The 15,876-nt window shown below is 40.2% G+C and overlaps 2 protein-coding genes across 4 annotated transcripts in view; one reads left to right on the forward strand and one right to left on the reverse strand.

Annotated features, from left to right (window-relative positions):
• The first annotated feature begins 1,063 nt into the window (after positions 1-1,063).
• On the forward strand, positions 1,064-5,387 carry LOC109477542 (RING finger protein 207-like). 2 transcript variants are annotated; one of them, XM_019778854.1, is made up of 4 exons: positions 1,064-2,311; positions 2,891-3,807; positions 4,044-4,261; positions 4,550-5,387. In XM_019778854.1, exons 1-4 carry the CDS (start codon positions 1,075-1,077, stop codon positions 4,617-4,619), a joined length of 2,442 nt encoding a protein of 813 aa, XP_019634413.1. In that variant the 5' UTR covers positions 1,064-1,074; the 3' UTR covers positions 4,620-5,387. The 2 variants fall into 2 exon arrangements, with proteins under 2 accessions (XP_019634413.1, XP_019634414.1); XM_019778855.1 differs by lacking the exon at positions 4,550-5,387 and having other exon boundaries at positions 2,891-3,811; positions 4,044-4,148.
• The window catches only part of LOC109477539 (poly [ADP-ribose] polymerase 14-like), a 13,035-nt gene continuing 1,286 nt past the window's right edge, over positions 4,128-15,876 (reverse strand). The window contains exons 4-19 of one of the 2 annotated variants that reach the window (XR_002140672.1): positions 15,355-15,532; positions 15,089-15,187; positions 14,572-14,691; positions 13,935-14,111; positions 13,598-13,688; positions 12,848-12,991; positions 12,204-12,323; positions 11,157-11,297; positions 10,528-10,743; positions 9,798-10,088; positions 9,177-9,312; positions 8,213-8,418; positions 7,643-7,871; positions 7,276-7,370; positions 5,502-6,574; positions 4,128-4,213 (exon numbers count right to left, since the gene is read on the reverse strand). Coding sequence is in view for 1 of the 2 variants with exons in the window: in XM_019778848.1 (XP_019634407.1) it covers positions 6,300-6,574; positions 7,276-7,370; positions 7,643-7,871; positions 8,213-8,418; positions 9,177-9,312; positions 9,798-10,088; positions 10,528-10,743; positions 11,157-11,297; positions 12,204-12,323; positions 12,848-12,991; positions 13,598-13,688; positions 13,935-14,111; positions 14,572-14,691; positions 15,089-15,187; positions 15,355-15,532 (2,518 nt within the window). In the remaining variant the exon portion in view is untranslated. Of the gene's footprint in view, positions 4,214-5,390; positions 6,575-7,275; positions 7,371-7,642; positions 7,872-8,212; positions 8,419-9,176; positions 9,313-9,797; positions 10,089-10,527; positions 10,744-11,156; positions 11,298-12,203; positions 12,324-12,847; positions 12,992-13,597; positions 13,689-13,934; positions 14,112-14,571; positions 14,692-15,088; positions 15,188-15,354; positions 15,533-15,876 lie in introns of those variants that run through there. The other variant, XM_019778848.1, reaches the window with a different exon arrangement.

Here is a 15,876-nt window from a genome sequence, read left to right on the forward strand (position 1 = left end):
AGTCTTGAGTCTTGGAGCTTCGGTAGCCTGGTTGCCGTCAACCAGAGTTATCACCACCATGCACTACCCAGGCCTAAAGCCAGGCCAGAGCCTCGGAATACGTGATCTTTTTTTTTTTTTTTTTTTGAGATCGGGCGAAAATCAATGCGCGCGCGGATGTCATCCATAAAATTAAATCGGTGTGGCCTTACAGTCACTGTGGTGATATCCAATATGTTTTAGTCTATATTGAAAGGCCATGTTGGAACTGAAGCTATTAATGTCCTTGGTGAGCAAAATTCGATCAAAACGAGGACAAATGAAATCAAAGGATTTCGCCTGATAACGAGTCTCAAAAATATGCATACATTAAATCCAGGCAATGGCAAAACTAAAATTAAAAATCTAGAAAGTGTTTAAATCTGTCTGTGACTCGTTTACCTCTAATACATATACAATAGTACTATCTGTACTATTTCCTCTGCGGCAATATCTAGATTACAATTACACAGAATAGTAATCCTTGTACCTACATGTACCGTTAACGCCCTTTTTCGTACGTTTTCGCCGATGATTGTCCAGGAACTTCACGAAAAAATATACGTTACAAAAAGGGTAACATTTGTCAGCTATGTCGGGGTTATCAAACACGACGGAAGTTGTACCCTTTTATGTTTTGTACGTAGGTTAATTTCGTTGTACCCATGTATATTTTTGTATATCTACATGTAGTCTTAGACCTTACGAAAGTCCATTTGTTGTGTCAATAAAGTTCTCTGTATATGTTCATTACTAAACGTTAAAACGGGGTGGGGGGTGGGGGTGGTATACGTTACCTGACTCATATATTATTAACCTTAACTGACAGTTATCTGTATGTCCCTTATAAGTTTGTATAAAACCTTCTTGGCACCTAAGTATAGTGTACGATGCTTTGGAGGTTACGTCTTTTGTGGAGACTCGCGAAAACAAACTTGATGTCGCCTGCAAACCCTCGAGCTCGGTGTGGTGGCACCAGAGGACGTTGCCGTTTGAACTTTCGGCACGTCACAGGTGTGGTGATGTCATATCAGGAAGTGAAATTCGAGAGCAATCATGGCGACTGCAGCTTTCCCAGACGAAGTTAGCGGCGACTCCCTCGAGTGTTCGATCTGCTGCTACACCTTTAAGAACCCGAAGGTTCTTCCCTGCCTGCACACCTTCTGTGAGCACTGCCTACGAGAATGGGTACAGAAAAACGATGGCGACACTTTTCCATGTCCTATTTGTCGACAACCTGTCCCATTGCCCCAAGATGGCGTCGAGGGTCTAAAGGATAATGTTTTTCTTGCTAGCCTGGTGAAAGCTGTGACCGAGCATCAGAACATTCGCCAGGGGAAAGATGACCTTCTCTGCACCAGCTGTGATGAAGGGAAGCCGGCCACGTCCAGGTGTTCAGAGTGCGCTGAGTTTCTCTGTGAGAGTTGTGAGTCGGCACATCGTCTGGTGAGAGCTACCAAGGGCCACACCCTCTTCACGTTTGAGGAACTGAAAACGGGAAAATACGACAAAGTCTTCAGGGCCAGGACAGCCCCACCGTGCTCCAAGCATTCGGGAGAGATCTTGAAGCTCTACTGTAGGACTTGCGAGACTCCAATATGCAACGAATGTGCCCTGTTTGAACACAGGGACTCGCAGCACGACTTCGCGCGCTTAGAAGAGGTGGCTGTCGAGAAGAGGGAGACAATCTTAGATCTAACACCACAATGCCAGGACCGAATGCAGTTCTTTCGCCAGACGGAAGAAGTGCAGAAACGCTTGAAAGAACAACTTCAGCTGAATGCAGAGTGGGCTCGTCAGAACATCAACAAAACCGTACAGACAATAACCGCCCTTGTCAAGGAAGAAGGCGAGCGGCTCCTAACCTGTGTTGACACAGAGGAAAAGTCCAGAAACAAGCAGATCGATGCAGAGATAGAGGCGGCGCAGATCAGTCTGGCAAGCGCCAAGAGTACATGTGACTTTGCGGAGACTCTGGCCAGGGAGGGAGGCGACTACGAAGTTGTATCTTTCTCACAAGACATGACAACGAGACTGAGTGATTTGACTAAACCACCTGCGGACACAGTGGACTTTGAACTGGCAAATATTAATGTTGATTACTCCGTTATGGAGCACAAGTTGACGACAAACAGTCCCAAATTTGCCCGATATACCTTGCCTAAGCCTACGGAGAGGAAACTGAGTTCTCTGCTGAAACGTGTACCGCAATGTCGGACCGACTCGAGGACAGGACTTCGTCCGGGAGCATCTGGGCCCAGTGTGTCGGGAAATGTAAGCAGAAAGATACATGGTAAGTAGTAACTGAAGGCATTTTAATCCTGTAACATACATGTAAACTTGACCACCATGGCTCAGAATGGCGCTAAAAGTTTAAAGCAGGAAAAGACCACCTTACAAGGATCAGTTGAGTGTATGTTAAATTTCTTGCAGACCTTCTAATACATGTAAGTTCATAGGTGTGTGGTTGTATCATACACCAATACACTCAGTTTATGTGAAAATGTAACGTCCTATTGTGACAAAAACAGTGCATGAACTTCTAATAAAGAACCGAAAAGCCCCTAGCAATTATCTCTTCAACTGCAGTTGTTTGTATCTTCAGTTGTCTGATATGTAACGTTTTATTTTTGACACTTTTGTTTTTACCTTCGCCATGAAGGTTATGTTTTTTTGGCATTATTATGTATGAGGATCTTATTTACATAGTCAATGAGGCATGCAGTTGACATTAGTCATAAAGGTTGACATTATTTGGCAAACGTATGAAATCGTTGTTGTTTTTTATTGCTGTTGTTGGTTTGCTAACTGCATAAGGAAGGAAGCTATGTGTAGCTTTTTATTATCATATGATATTTGATTACATTTACAGCATCAGTCCTATCTGATGATGATAGCAATGATGACCTGAAGAAGGACAAGCAGAACAAGCCTGAACACAAGGGGCCTAGTGCTGAAGATGGTGCTAGCAGTTCTGGATTAGAGCAAGAACAGAATTCTCCATTTGAAGTGTTTGTTGATCCAGATATTCTAATTTACATTCGGCATAAGCATCATGCAGAGATAAGAGATATTGGCAAAAGGTACAAGTCTCTGTTTCATACAAGCAAGGACAACACACAAGCCTGCTTTTCCCCATCACCTTCTTTGGGAAAAGATCCTGAACCAGAGAAGGCCATTGATGAATTTACAACACTCTACCAGCAAGTCTTCAGCAAGATAACATGTGAGAACTTCAATATCATCCAGTACAGCCTTGCACCAACATTTCTCTTGGAGGGAGTGAGGAAAATGCGGCACCTCCACCCAGAAGTTTTGACAAAGATAACTGATGATGACACAACAGTGATGTTCATCGGAGAACCAGAGAAGATAAGGGCAGCAAGAGTAAACTTCTGCAGTTTACTGGGCATTCCTGTTTCTAGAGGTTCAAGAGGGGAAGGCAACAACATCAAAGCAACTGCTACCAAAAGCAGAAAATCAGGACAGCCAAATGCCGGAAAGAACGACGATTCCACATGCCCTATTTGCCTGTCAGTACCAACAATGCCAACGTCTCTTCCCTGCAAAGACCAAGGCTGTGAGGCTGTATTCTGCAAGAAGTGTCTGGACAAGGCAATGAAGAAAAAATCTTGCTGTCCAGTCTGCAGTGCTGTTGTGGGGAAACTGACAGGCAACCAGCCAAAAGGGAGGATGACAATTGCCTACAACAAAAAAATGAAGCTTGAAGGCTATAAATTATCTGGAGCCATCATCATTGACTATGTCTTTAGAGATGGAATACAAGGGGTAGGTGAGACATATTCTTTGTCAAAATGTATGTGTCAATACAATAAGAATGAACAGTGAACCTATTGTAAGGTTGAGTACTAGGAAAACTAACATTTCACTTACTTTTCCCATTAAAAAGTGCATTATGTAATTACTTTTTGCTGGTGCCCTTGTGCAAAAGACCATAACAGCTACCAAAATAACAATGATTAATCAAAATGTTATAATTGAACTTTTCCCCCCTCATTTTCCAGCCGGAGCATCCCAACCCAGGCAAGCCTTACACAGGAAGAACTCGCAAAGCGTACCTTCCATATAATGCTGATGGCATAAAAGTGTTGGGTCTGCTGGAAAAGGCTTTCAACCAGAGGCTGACCTTCACCATTGGGACATCCGCAACAACAGGACAAAGTGACACTGTGGTCTGGAACAACATTCATCACAAGACCTGCACATATGGAGGACCGAGCATGTATGTGTACATCACCTTTTTATCAGTTAACAGTCAGTGTGAATTGTATTTTGAATAATGTTACAATACATTGAATGTATGAAAGGTGTTCTCTGAAATACATGTAAGTCCATGCAATGTAGCAATGGGTCAAAATTTACCTAGACTGAAAGATGTTTTTAACATGTTTTTTTCAAAGCCCTAAGTCTATTCAGATACTACCGGTAAAGACACAGCAAGGTTCAGCCTTGACTGCTATTTTGACATTGGTAGGTGATTATTAATTACATGTACTTCTTTTTCATACAGGCATGGCTATCCTGACCCTGACTACCTGAGAAGGGTGACAGAGGAGTTAGCTGCCAAAGGCATCAAGTAGTTAACACATTTACAAATTTATCAACTTCACTATACTGAAAACCCATGTAATTGTAAAGAATAGGTCAGTGAAGTTTCATTAGACTGTATCTAAAATAGTGTTTTCAGAAAATCCAGTATAATTGATAGGAAATGAGACTTTGGTTGCTAGGAGCAACAGGTTTGTAAAATGCTGCTCTTTAAAATACAAGACAATTCTTCACATTCAGTTAAATTTTGAATGATGAATTATACAGAAGTAGGATGGATGTATGATAAAATGTTTGTCATAATATTTGGCCATCATGGAAGTTTGGAATCCAAAAATCGTCAGTTAATCCAGAGCTTTATTGACCTTTATTGGTTGGAATTTCTCATGATAGTCATGCTTAATTGTAATCAATCATGTGGAATGGCTAACTGCATGCAAATACATGTAGTACAGAAATAGTACATGTATGCAGAAACATGTATCATGGAACACTTGGTGTCATCTTACCATGTACCAAGTACAATATGTATTTTAGGTTAACTTTTCTTGTTTGCCAGCAGTACTTTTAGGGGAAAAATCTTGTTACACTTTATGTCTTAAGCCCTTCACAATGAGGCTGTTTACATTCACATAAATCTCAAGACAAACTATTTATCTTAGATGTAAAATATGTGACTCTATAAACTTACGTAGTAATACATACATGTACATCTTCAAGATCTTCTTGTCATTTGTAGTTTCAGTAGTAGCAAAGTACATTGGACATTCAAAACCAAGGCACATTTCAGAATATACTTTAAAAAAGTTAATAAGAAATTTGTATAACATATCCATTAGAAGATCTGATTTACAGGAATGTTTTCATCTTAAAAATATGTAAAATCTTAAAAAAAGATTGCAACTTGCACTAACCTTTATCCACCAGTAGACTTGTCTGAGAAACTGTGACTGTGCACATTTACAGATATTTTAATGGAAATTACCTCAGGTGTGCACTCTGCATATCTAAAGTGTGCATACCTTAGGTGTTGCATCAGAGATCTCTTTACATAAAATGTTTTTTTTGTTTTTTGTTTTTGGTTTAAGTGGCAGATGAAAGTCACCTGACAGACAAAGGTTAAAGGAGGTTACAACAAATGTGCTAAGCTCTGTTTATTAGCTCGCGGTCTTGCCTTTTTTTAACATACATTTTCTTTGGCCTCATTTTCTGGGATATCATTTTAACATGATACAATTAAAAGCCATGATACTAAATACTGATTAAATCATTATCCTTGTCATAAGTTCCAACTTGGTAATTTGCCATTTTCCGTGAAGCGTAGCAAGCTACTTTAATTCCCATTAATCCTAGCTGCATGGCTGCTTTAACGTTAAGTGCTGTTGGAAAGTCTTAAACATAACTGCTTGTTTTGCGTTATTTCTTATCCTGAATTCATTGTTAATCATAATTGAAACTTCTTTGTATCGTGTAGTCGAACGCAGATTACTGCAAAATTTATAACAGAGCATCCATGGTCTGCAGAATAGTTTTGTCAGACAGCAAATGAATAAAATCAAAAAACATTCAAAGGAAGCTGCTTCCAAAGCCTTATACAAGACAAGTTACTGTTAAGCGTTGCCAGCCTGCGTGAATTTACTGTTAAGCGGTATCTGTCCTCCCAAATTTACCGTTAAGCATTGCCAGGATGTAGAGCCCATGTACACCATGACTCAAGTGAATGTGATCAGGTACTCTGGATATGCCTGTGCATCGTGAAACACGCAGAAAATGTTACCACCACTGGTGGAGTCATAAGTGTCCAGTGGGCCTCCCCCTGGTCTGGGTGGGGGGACGATCATGCTAGAGTTCCCTGGTGTGGACAGTCCGGTCAGCACCTTGGCCAAGAACAGCCTCTTGTGTCCACTGGGATCAGGACTGGAATAACTGCCTTGGGCTGAGTAAGAAGCATTCACAGCAAAGTAGGTCCCTTTGCCAATAGCCACACCTGTAGGGCAGCAGGGTAATAATGAGGCCTGTTTCAACATGCAATGCAACTTGCAGGAAGTCAGCCCCTAGGGAACAAACTCGAGCCTGGTGTGGCATAGTCTCTTACTCAGTTCAAAACTGGATTGTCGATTGCTGCACTGAGCCGCCCCTACATGTCTTGTATATGTAGATATTACTAACCCACACTTCTTTTTTCTTTTACACCCACAGAATCAGTTATCTATTAATAGATGTTCCTTAGTGCCCTTATCTTGCCCTTGTTTATCTTTATCGGTCCCTAATTGTTTTGTAACTTACACATGTGCAGCTGCTAATAATCCAATGGCTATTGGGATAAGCAGTATGAAAGATGATGATGATGTAGTCCAGACTTATATTCATTCAAAATATTTGTACAGCAAATATACTTGCTCCACATGATGAAACCCCAATGCTAGTTAAAGTTACATAAAACTTGTAACATTAATGACAAAGATTTTTGAATTGTGAAGAAAGGTTTATCAGTTGTACATGAATTATTTGTGACATATTGAACAAACATGTTTAACAAACTGTTCTTATTCTGGGACTGTATCCAACATTCTGAAATCCTGCAGCAAAGAAATTATTGAATATTAATAGCAGACTGTAGTACATGTAGCACTTATAGTGCAGAATTTCTCTGACATTCAAAAGAAAAAGTGAGGTACATGCACATACCATGGACACCTGCATAGCTCCTGTTGAAACCGTTGTGGTAAATCTTGACACAGGAATCAGCTGAGGACCCATGCCACAGCTCCTGCTCAATATTTCTGGAAAAAGGTTTTTAGATTATAAGATGTTTCAACGTGTTATAGATTATAAGAACATGATTCAAGGTAAATCAAAGAACATGCTGCACTTTTATTTCTGTGTCCAACTTGAACTTTTCCCCCCATTAGAATACTACATGAAGTCCCTTTGAAAAAATCTTGGACAATAGGATTGTTAATGTTATGGTAAATAGCATTGCCATGAGCAAAAAGGCAAAAGACAATAAACAAAACAAAAACCCTTAATCAAAGGGAAAACAGTTTTGTCTTACATTCCAGGGTTCTTCAGGCTGATTTTCTGCTTCTGTGCACAGTACTGGCTCCACAGTGTTGGGTTCTGAACCCTCTCAATGCTCACAATGTTTCCAAGCCCGAACTTCCTGCTCACAGTATTGTACTCAGTAGAGGATGACTTTAACTTCACAAGGTGGCACAGCTTGGGTTTCTTGGACTTTGGGTCTGTCGGCTGAGGATCCCAGTGAGAGGGAACTGCACTGGTCACTGTTTTGTAGGATCAAAGAAAAATAGTTTAGAGGAGACTAGAGTTACAGAACTTTTAGACTTAGAAACCACATGAGGTCACCCCCCCCCCAAATAAAAAGAGGACACTGACAGTCTTCTTCAATTGTCAAGGACTACTAAAAGTGATACAAACTAAGTATATTCCAATCTGACTATTCTGTGGACTATATATGAAGCACTCAATATATCATAGCTTTGTATAATGTCTAAAATAGTGTGTTACACAGAAGGGTAGTTACACTGGTACAGATGTAGAAAATTACTTTTACTACACAATGAGGAGAAAATAATCTGTATTGAAAATGTATTTCAAAACGCACCTGCTGAAGCTTTCCGATCATCCCTGCGAACATTTGATGTCTGTCCAGATGCCTTTTCCTTCATGGTGCTGAAGTCAATCTCACACTGACCTACATCATCCTCATACTGAACCTTCCCTTTCCTGTTCTTCCTGTAGGCTTCTTCTATTTGTAAGTTGATGAGGGGGTCAAAGGCTGCATATGTACCATCTGGCTTCTCATAGTGCCTGTTAGAAAAGAAAAGAAAACAGAAAAGAGTGGTCAAACAGTACTTACTTTGCAAACCAGTTTTAAGTTGAATGATCCAATACATTGAAGATAACACACGAGTGGGTACAGAGAAAATTAGTTCATCTAGAACACCTTTTACACAGAGGTGATCAGATTATGGTAGCAGAAAAACTTTCCCATCTTTTAAAATTGTAGGGCCAAAATTATTCCTTGCTTCTTGGATTTTAAAAGAAATATGCTTAGCTGAAAGAACATAATGAAAACAAAGCCTGAGAATCAGGTTTATACCTCAGTTTAATGGAGTACTTATGACTTTGTTTCCTTGCTTGAAAAACATAATGAAAACAAAGCCTGAGAATCAGGTTTATACCTCAGTTTAATGGAGTATTTATGACTTTGTTTCCTTGCTCTATTTTCACTTGCAAAAATGTCTTAGAACTACATACATGATTGTAGATAATTTGGTGCAGCCTAAGAAACAAGTTTGTTTGTTTTATTAGAGTTTTCATTAGTGTTACATAAAGTGCATGCTATTCTTCCTGGAGTATGCAAGGGTGATGAAACATCCTATCCAAAGCTCATTTTCACCTGTCAGTGAGTGAAGTGAGGAAATTTATGTAAAGTGCATTGCCAAACTTCACAACATCAGGGCATGTTGGTGGATTTGAACCCAGGACCTTAAGGTTCTGAGCCAAACATGCAACCATTATGCCACATGGTCTCACGAGTTGTTGAGTCCTGTCTCTTCACTCACCATGAGATGTCCTTCTGCAGAGACAAAGCCTGCTCCATTTTTCTGGCCTCCTCTTTCTTGGCATGCAGGACTTCCCAGACTTTGTTCACAACTGTGGTCACGTCTGTGATGCCTTGGATAGTGATGCAGTGACGGTCTAGAAGGTAGATCACAGAGAATAAGAAATTAAACTGAACCTGTAGAGTGGACATCTTTCTAACCTTGACTCTAACCTGCTGCCTAACCCTGAAAACAAGAGAATTGGTAGTTTGAGGCATGATCTCTTGTGTAATGAGGACCAACTGACGACAACATATTGAGTGCCACCCCTTAGTGATAATCATATTATTCATACAAACATCACACCCCAAAATGAATATTTCCATGAACTACAGCTGTCTATCTAATTAATATATAGCTTCTTAGCCTTAGTTACAAGAGTTGAGAAACAAAGCTTGAACCCAAGTACATCTTACATAAACCATGAAATATGTCAATGAAGATTAGACATCCGGGTATTGAGATATACAAAAAAGTGTTATTGAGGCAACTGGATAAGAGATTGAAAATCATTGTAGATGAAGTACACATTTTGCAACAATACTGAATGTCACAGATGTTGCATTGAAATAGATCACTCACCAACTTTGACTGACACGCTGTTCTGGTGTCCGTACACCTTCAACATGTCCACCTCATCACGTGACAGCTGCAACACCGCAAGGTCGTCAATCTTCTCCTCCTTAAAGTTTCCATCCATGGTTTCTTGGACTCTCTTCTTGGCCACGCCCACAGTTCTGCCTGTGCCAAAGAACTGGAGAAGGAGAGGCTTGGGTGTTGATGCTGAGTCCCCCACACTGTGCTTCCCGTCAAATGAGGTTAATCCAAGGATCTTTGCCACACGACTCTTTTTGCCAAGGGAACGGGCAACTTCTGGAAGAGACAAGTGTAACAAGTTGAGAGATAGACATAAGCAGCCTTTCACTGTGGATTGAACAGAATGATAATACATGTCATGGAAAATTATTTTATTTTTTTTATATATACTGAGTCACAATCTTTGATGCAATCTTATGAAATCTGATCTATTAAACCAAAACTCAGAGGATGAAACAAATTTAAGGCAAATGATTTTAACTTAGGGAGTACAGGACTTACAAAAATGTAGAAAACATTGTTCAACCATCATACATATTGAATAAGATCTGTCGACTCTTTGGTGATTTTGATGAAAACTGAAGGGACCACAATTTTTTCATTCAAACATAATTATGTAATATATGAATGGAATCAAAAAGTAGTATATTGTCTAGCTTTGTAGGACAAAGGATCAGGCTTAAAATGAAAGGATAATGTATACATGAGTTCTTACTTTTGAACCTGCTTTTGACTGCACTGAACCTCTTGGTCTTGTGTCCCAAGCCCTGAGCCCTCCTGTCCATCTCTGAGTGGAAGTTCTGCAGCATCTGCTGCTGGAACACTGTGATCCTGACTGTGGTGAGGGAGGTGGGTGCTCCCTGCTGGGCAAAGTCTGCAACCCCGTCCATCATGAGACTGGCTGCCTGGTCAGGGCTGATTTTAAATCCACCTTGGAAAGATAGGAAACATCTATGTCAATGAAGGTTAAACACATTCTGGTAGAACATTACGTAATACAAGATAAATAAAAAAATTGGATAGATTCTATGAACAGTCAAATGTTTCAGATAGCATCCGTTATATTTTATTTCTCTACTTTTTCCTGTCACGAAAAATAACATACATTTTCCCCAGATTCTGAGATTGAGTAATACTATTTTTGTTAGAGATGATAAGGAAATGTTGTAATTTTGGTGTTGTATTGCATTGGAAAGACAGATGAATACCAGTCTAGATATTAGTGCATTTTCACCATTAAGTTATTTTAGACAGGAAGATTGTTTTGAGGGATTTCTTTTTAGTCAGCATTTTGACTAAACAAATATTTCAAATCAGGCCTCACACATTCAGTTCTGTACCTACCTGTTCCAACTGCAGGGAAAGCGATCGATTTGAAGCCTCTCTTATCAGCCACCTGGAGACAGGTCTTGATGCTTTTCTTGAGGACATTTGCATTGGGGTGTGTCAGGTGGAGAATGCCTTTGTATGGCAGCTTACCCGCACCTGGAGATGATGAAAAAGGTACATACAATGTGATAAAATCCTTTTAATTTAAAATTTGGGTCTGTCCTTGGTGCTGAAAATCATTTAATTCCTCAATGGTCAGCAAAAGGTCTTTGTCACTACTAGAGGAATCTGAAAATAGGAAATAATGTCAACACGAAGTTAGAAAAGCAAATACTGTACACATGAAACTTGTTAGAAGATTCTGAGATAACCTCACTAAATGTAAACCTGAGGGAGCATTGGTACCCATTTATGGTTGTTACAGAGCTTCAAAGTACATTTAATATGAAATTTCTCCAAAAATCAAAGAGAATGGTTTGTTACTAGTAATTGTGCATTAACTGTGGTTTGACACCGGCCCTGTCCTTGGTGCTGAATGCTATCACAACAAGTGTTAGTGTAGCTATGGTCGGATGTAACCCCGCCATAACTGTGGTTTGACACCGTCCCTGTCCTTGGTGCTGAACGCTATCACAACAAGTGTTAGTGTAGCTATGGTCGCATGTAACCCCGCCATAACTGTGGTTTGACACCGGCCCTGTCCTTGGTGCTGAACGCTATCACAACAAGTGTTAGTGTAGCTATGGTCAAATGTAACCCCGCCATAACTGTGGTTTGATACCTGCCCTGTCCTTGGTGCTGAACGCTATCACAACAAGTGTTAGTGTAGCTATGGTCGCATGTAACCCCGCCATAACTGTGGTTTGATACCGGCCCTGTCCTTGGTGCTGAACGCTATCACAACAAGTGTTAGTGTAGCTATGGTCAAATGTAACCCCGTCATAACTGTGGTTTGACACCGGTCCTGTCCTTGGTGCTGAACGCTATCACAATAAGTGTTAGTAGCCGATATTCATTGTTACAAACATGTTTAAATAGAGAATCAGTAGCCAGGAAACAAACCTGTCAATACCACAGCCCCATGGTCCTGCTGCCCGTTCTTTTTGATGAACTGTTGACACTCTGTCGCTACACTGGGTCCTGCCTTCTGACAGATAGCCTTTGCCATGGGACCACTTAAATCTGCATGGAAACACAATCATATTCCGAAATATTTCTTGAGATATCCAATTTATGTGTCATGGAACATGTTTTTGTTTTCTATTACATAGTATAGTTAAAAATCTGACTTGTGTTGAGTATAGTAGATAACTCAGTAATCAGTGGTAGTGGTTCTCGCTACAACTGAAGTTGAAAGCAATACGATATCTCATGTCAGGCCTGTAATGGCAGTAAATATGCTCCTACCATTATGTCAATACCTGTGATATTACTTGTGGAAGGTAAGAGCAAAGAACATCATTTTTACAAATGGACTATTGTATACATAGCTGTAGCATGTTTGTTGCAATAGTATAGATGTACGTGTGCAGTTTTGATTTGATTATAATATACTTAAGTCTACCAAAGCTAGTCCCTGGATTTAAAAGTCTGCATTGTGTACCTGGTGACCAGTAAAATGCCACATAGTTTCACTAATTCTGCACTTGAAGTTGGATTAACTTTAATTTTAAAACAGGTATATTGCATGAAGATGATTTGATTACCTAAATCTTTGCTGCTAACATTGACAATACAGTCCACATTCTCAGTGGTGAGGTCACCTCCCTGAATCTGGACAGTCACACTGCCAATGGTCATCTGCTGCTGACCAGGCTTGGGGGTGGTCACTGCAGAGTATGGACCTGAACCTGTGAAGATTAGACATCCAGGTGAACCATACATTTTGTTTAAGCAATTCAAACTTAACTACTGGGATAAAATATGGAGATTACGTCCTGATATTTTGAGTGACATCCATCACACTTCTATAGCATGACTAGAATGAACTGTCAGAACTAGTCAACACTTGTGAAAAAGGAACTTAAAAAAATTGGATCATTTGCATTTGGAAGGACACCAGAACTTTGAAATCATTACAAATTTTTTGTAAGTCATAAACATATTGTGTAACTATATACATTATCATACAACATACCACAGTACATTTCATGACATGATGACGATCTTTCAAATAAAGGAAAAGACATGCTTACAAAAGTTAGTGACAATTTCAGTTGAAAATTGATCTACTACCACAAAGTTACAAGGAAAAATGTCACTAATTGATTGATATCAACATAAGGTCAGGTTAATGATTTTATATATTTACCTCCCATATAATGCAGTCCTGTATATCTGTGCATTCTTGAGTGTGCTGCACTAGAGATCTGTCAAACACACTGTTTTTCAAAGTGGTGCATATACATGTATGTCAGAGTGGATGTGAATGGAGGTTACAACAGGTTATTGCCCACCTTTGGCTGCTCCCGGCACCCCCTGTCTGACCCTCAGCTCTGTTTCAAAAGCCTGGACTGTTGGCTGGTCAAACACAATGATCCTCACATCCTGGGAGCAGAGGACATTTTAGAGAAGATATGAAGAGGAACATCACTCAAAAGAGACTAGACAGCTTAGGGAACACCAGTCAAATCTGTTGGTTCTTGGATTTTTTCAGATAAAATAAGAAGCTACAGGGTGAAAAAAAACAGTCCTAGATATCCTATTTTAACTTTATAACTTATCACTGCATAGATAGTTATAAAAACTATAACAGCTAGAAACTTCCTTCAACTATCAAGAGATTGCTGGTACCTTGAGAGTTGTTCCAGGGTTGGATTGGCTGAAGGACAGGATCTCATCATACATGCAGCTGGCAGCCAGTCCACGTGGGTACTTCAGGTTCCCTGTGCCCATGGCAGGAAACGCAATGGAGGTGTGACCGTCATTGTCAGCTGACTCCAGACATTCCTGCACCATCGTTCTTAGGGGCTGGGGAGATAAAGAGGAAAATCACTTCAAAATTCATTCCTCATGCCCTTAAAAGAGCTTGTGAATCACTGAGGGAAAATTGTAACTAATAACAATATCCAATTCTGTCCATCCATCCATCCATCCATCCATCCATCCATCCATCCATCCATCCATCCATCCATCCATCCATCCATCCATCCATCCATCCATCCATCCATCCATCCAACCAACCAACCAACCAACCAACCAACCAACCAACCAACAACCCAACCCCATTGGTTCATTCGTTCAATTTGTTCATCTATCAGTAACACACAGATTGGCTTGCTTAGTCAATGAGCCCTGGAACCACATCCACTGGTGGATTATTCAAGATAAATTAATAATTGTCATTCATATATGGGACTCCAATGCAGTTCATGGTACCACAGTCACAGCTGTACAAGTTTTAAGACAGACATGGAGTGTTTAAAGTTACCTGGTCAGACTCTTGCCAGTGGGGTAGGACACCATGGTACACCTCTTTACACCTGAGGGTCCCGGCAGATTGGGTAATCACTACATCTCCTGCATCGGCCTTGCCATGGTCCTTACAGAGCTGAAAAGTACATTTTTAATATTAAAATATTACTCAATGAAGGTTTTTTTACATCAGACAATTTGAGAGAGAGTTGTTTGTTACTAAATAAAATTCACGAGCGTGCAAATGTAAGTAAAGGTATGAGCACGGTTCAGTAACTGTGGTTTTACACCGGTCCTGTCCTTGGTGCTGAACTCTACCGGTATCACATGATAACAAGTTTAGCAAAATAAAATTCAAAGTCTGCAAATATGACTTTTGCAACAAGAATGAACATGGTGCAGTAAATGTGGATTGAGCCTGTCCTTGGTGCTGAACACTACCACAAAAAGTTTTAGTAGCTGATATTTATTGTTAAATACAGCATAACAGCTACATCCATTTGCTAAAGATTAGAATACATGTATCAGCCCACCTGTTGTAGTTCTTGTCCTCCAGCCTGACCAAAGGCTTTCGCAACACCGCCCTGGGAAAGGTCAAGGTCATTGCTTGTGGTGTTCACAAGGACATCGGCCTGGAGAGGAACAAAGGTCAAGTGATGTCATGTCCTTGGGCTGTGCTTTTTGTATTCTACTGGCTCATGAAGATGACCTACAATTAATATGAACAATAGATACTGTAGAAGAAAAACAGTAATCCCTCTCCTCTTCTCACGAAAGAAAATAAAATGTTTGGCTCCACCTTCTCAGCAGTTATGTCCCCTTTCTTCAGTAGGATAGTGATTCCCTCTGGAGTGGTTAAAGCATTGCTGGGACCATCAGTCCCTGAAGCAGCATCTCCAGCTGTTCTGGGAAGGGGTGTAGGTCTTGATGGAGAGGTGGCTGTGCAGTCCGACAGTGTTACTTTGTCTCTGCCAAATCTGTGGTACATGTCAGAGACATTTGTGACATTGATCCAAAACTCTTAGAGTACGAGTATTCTTACTACACCTCAGCATAGGGAAGACTACCATCATCATACTGGGGTGACACAGATCCTGTGGAGGAACCCCTCCCTTGACTGACTCCATGTGTTTTGTGTTTCAGTCTACCATCAAAAGATATATTTGGCTTTCTTATGGTAAGAACACTTACTACACGTCTGGTACTTTTGACTGTGTTAGGAAAACATCCATTATTCTTCTCCTTATTTGTGAATAAAGTAGAAGTTTGTCAAATACTTCTTACATAAAAAAGCTGCTCTCTCTCTCTCTCTCTCTCTCTC

Source organism: Branchiostoma belcheri, unplaced genomic scaffold (assembly GCF_001625305.1).
Source record: "Branchiostoma belcheri isolate BF01 breed outbred unplaced genomic scaffold, Haploidv18h27 scaffold40, whole genome shotgun sequence".
Taxonomy (NCBI): domain Eukaryota; kingdom Metazoa; phylum Chordata; class Leptocardii; order Amphioxiformes; family Branchiostomatidae; genus Branchiostoma; species Branchiostoma belcheri.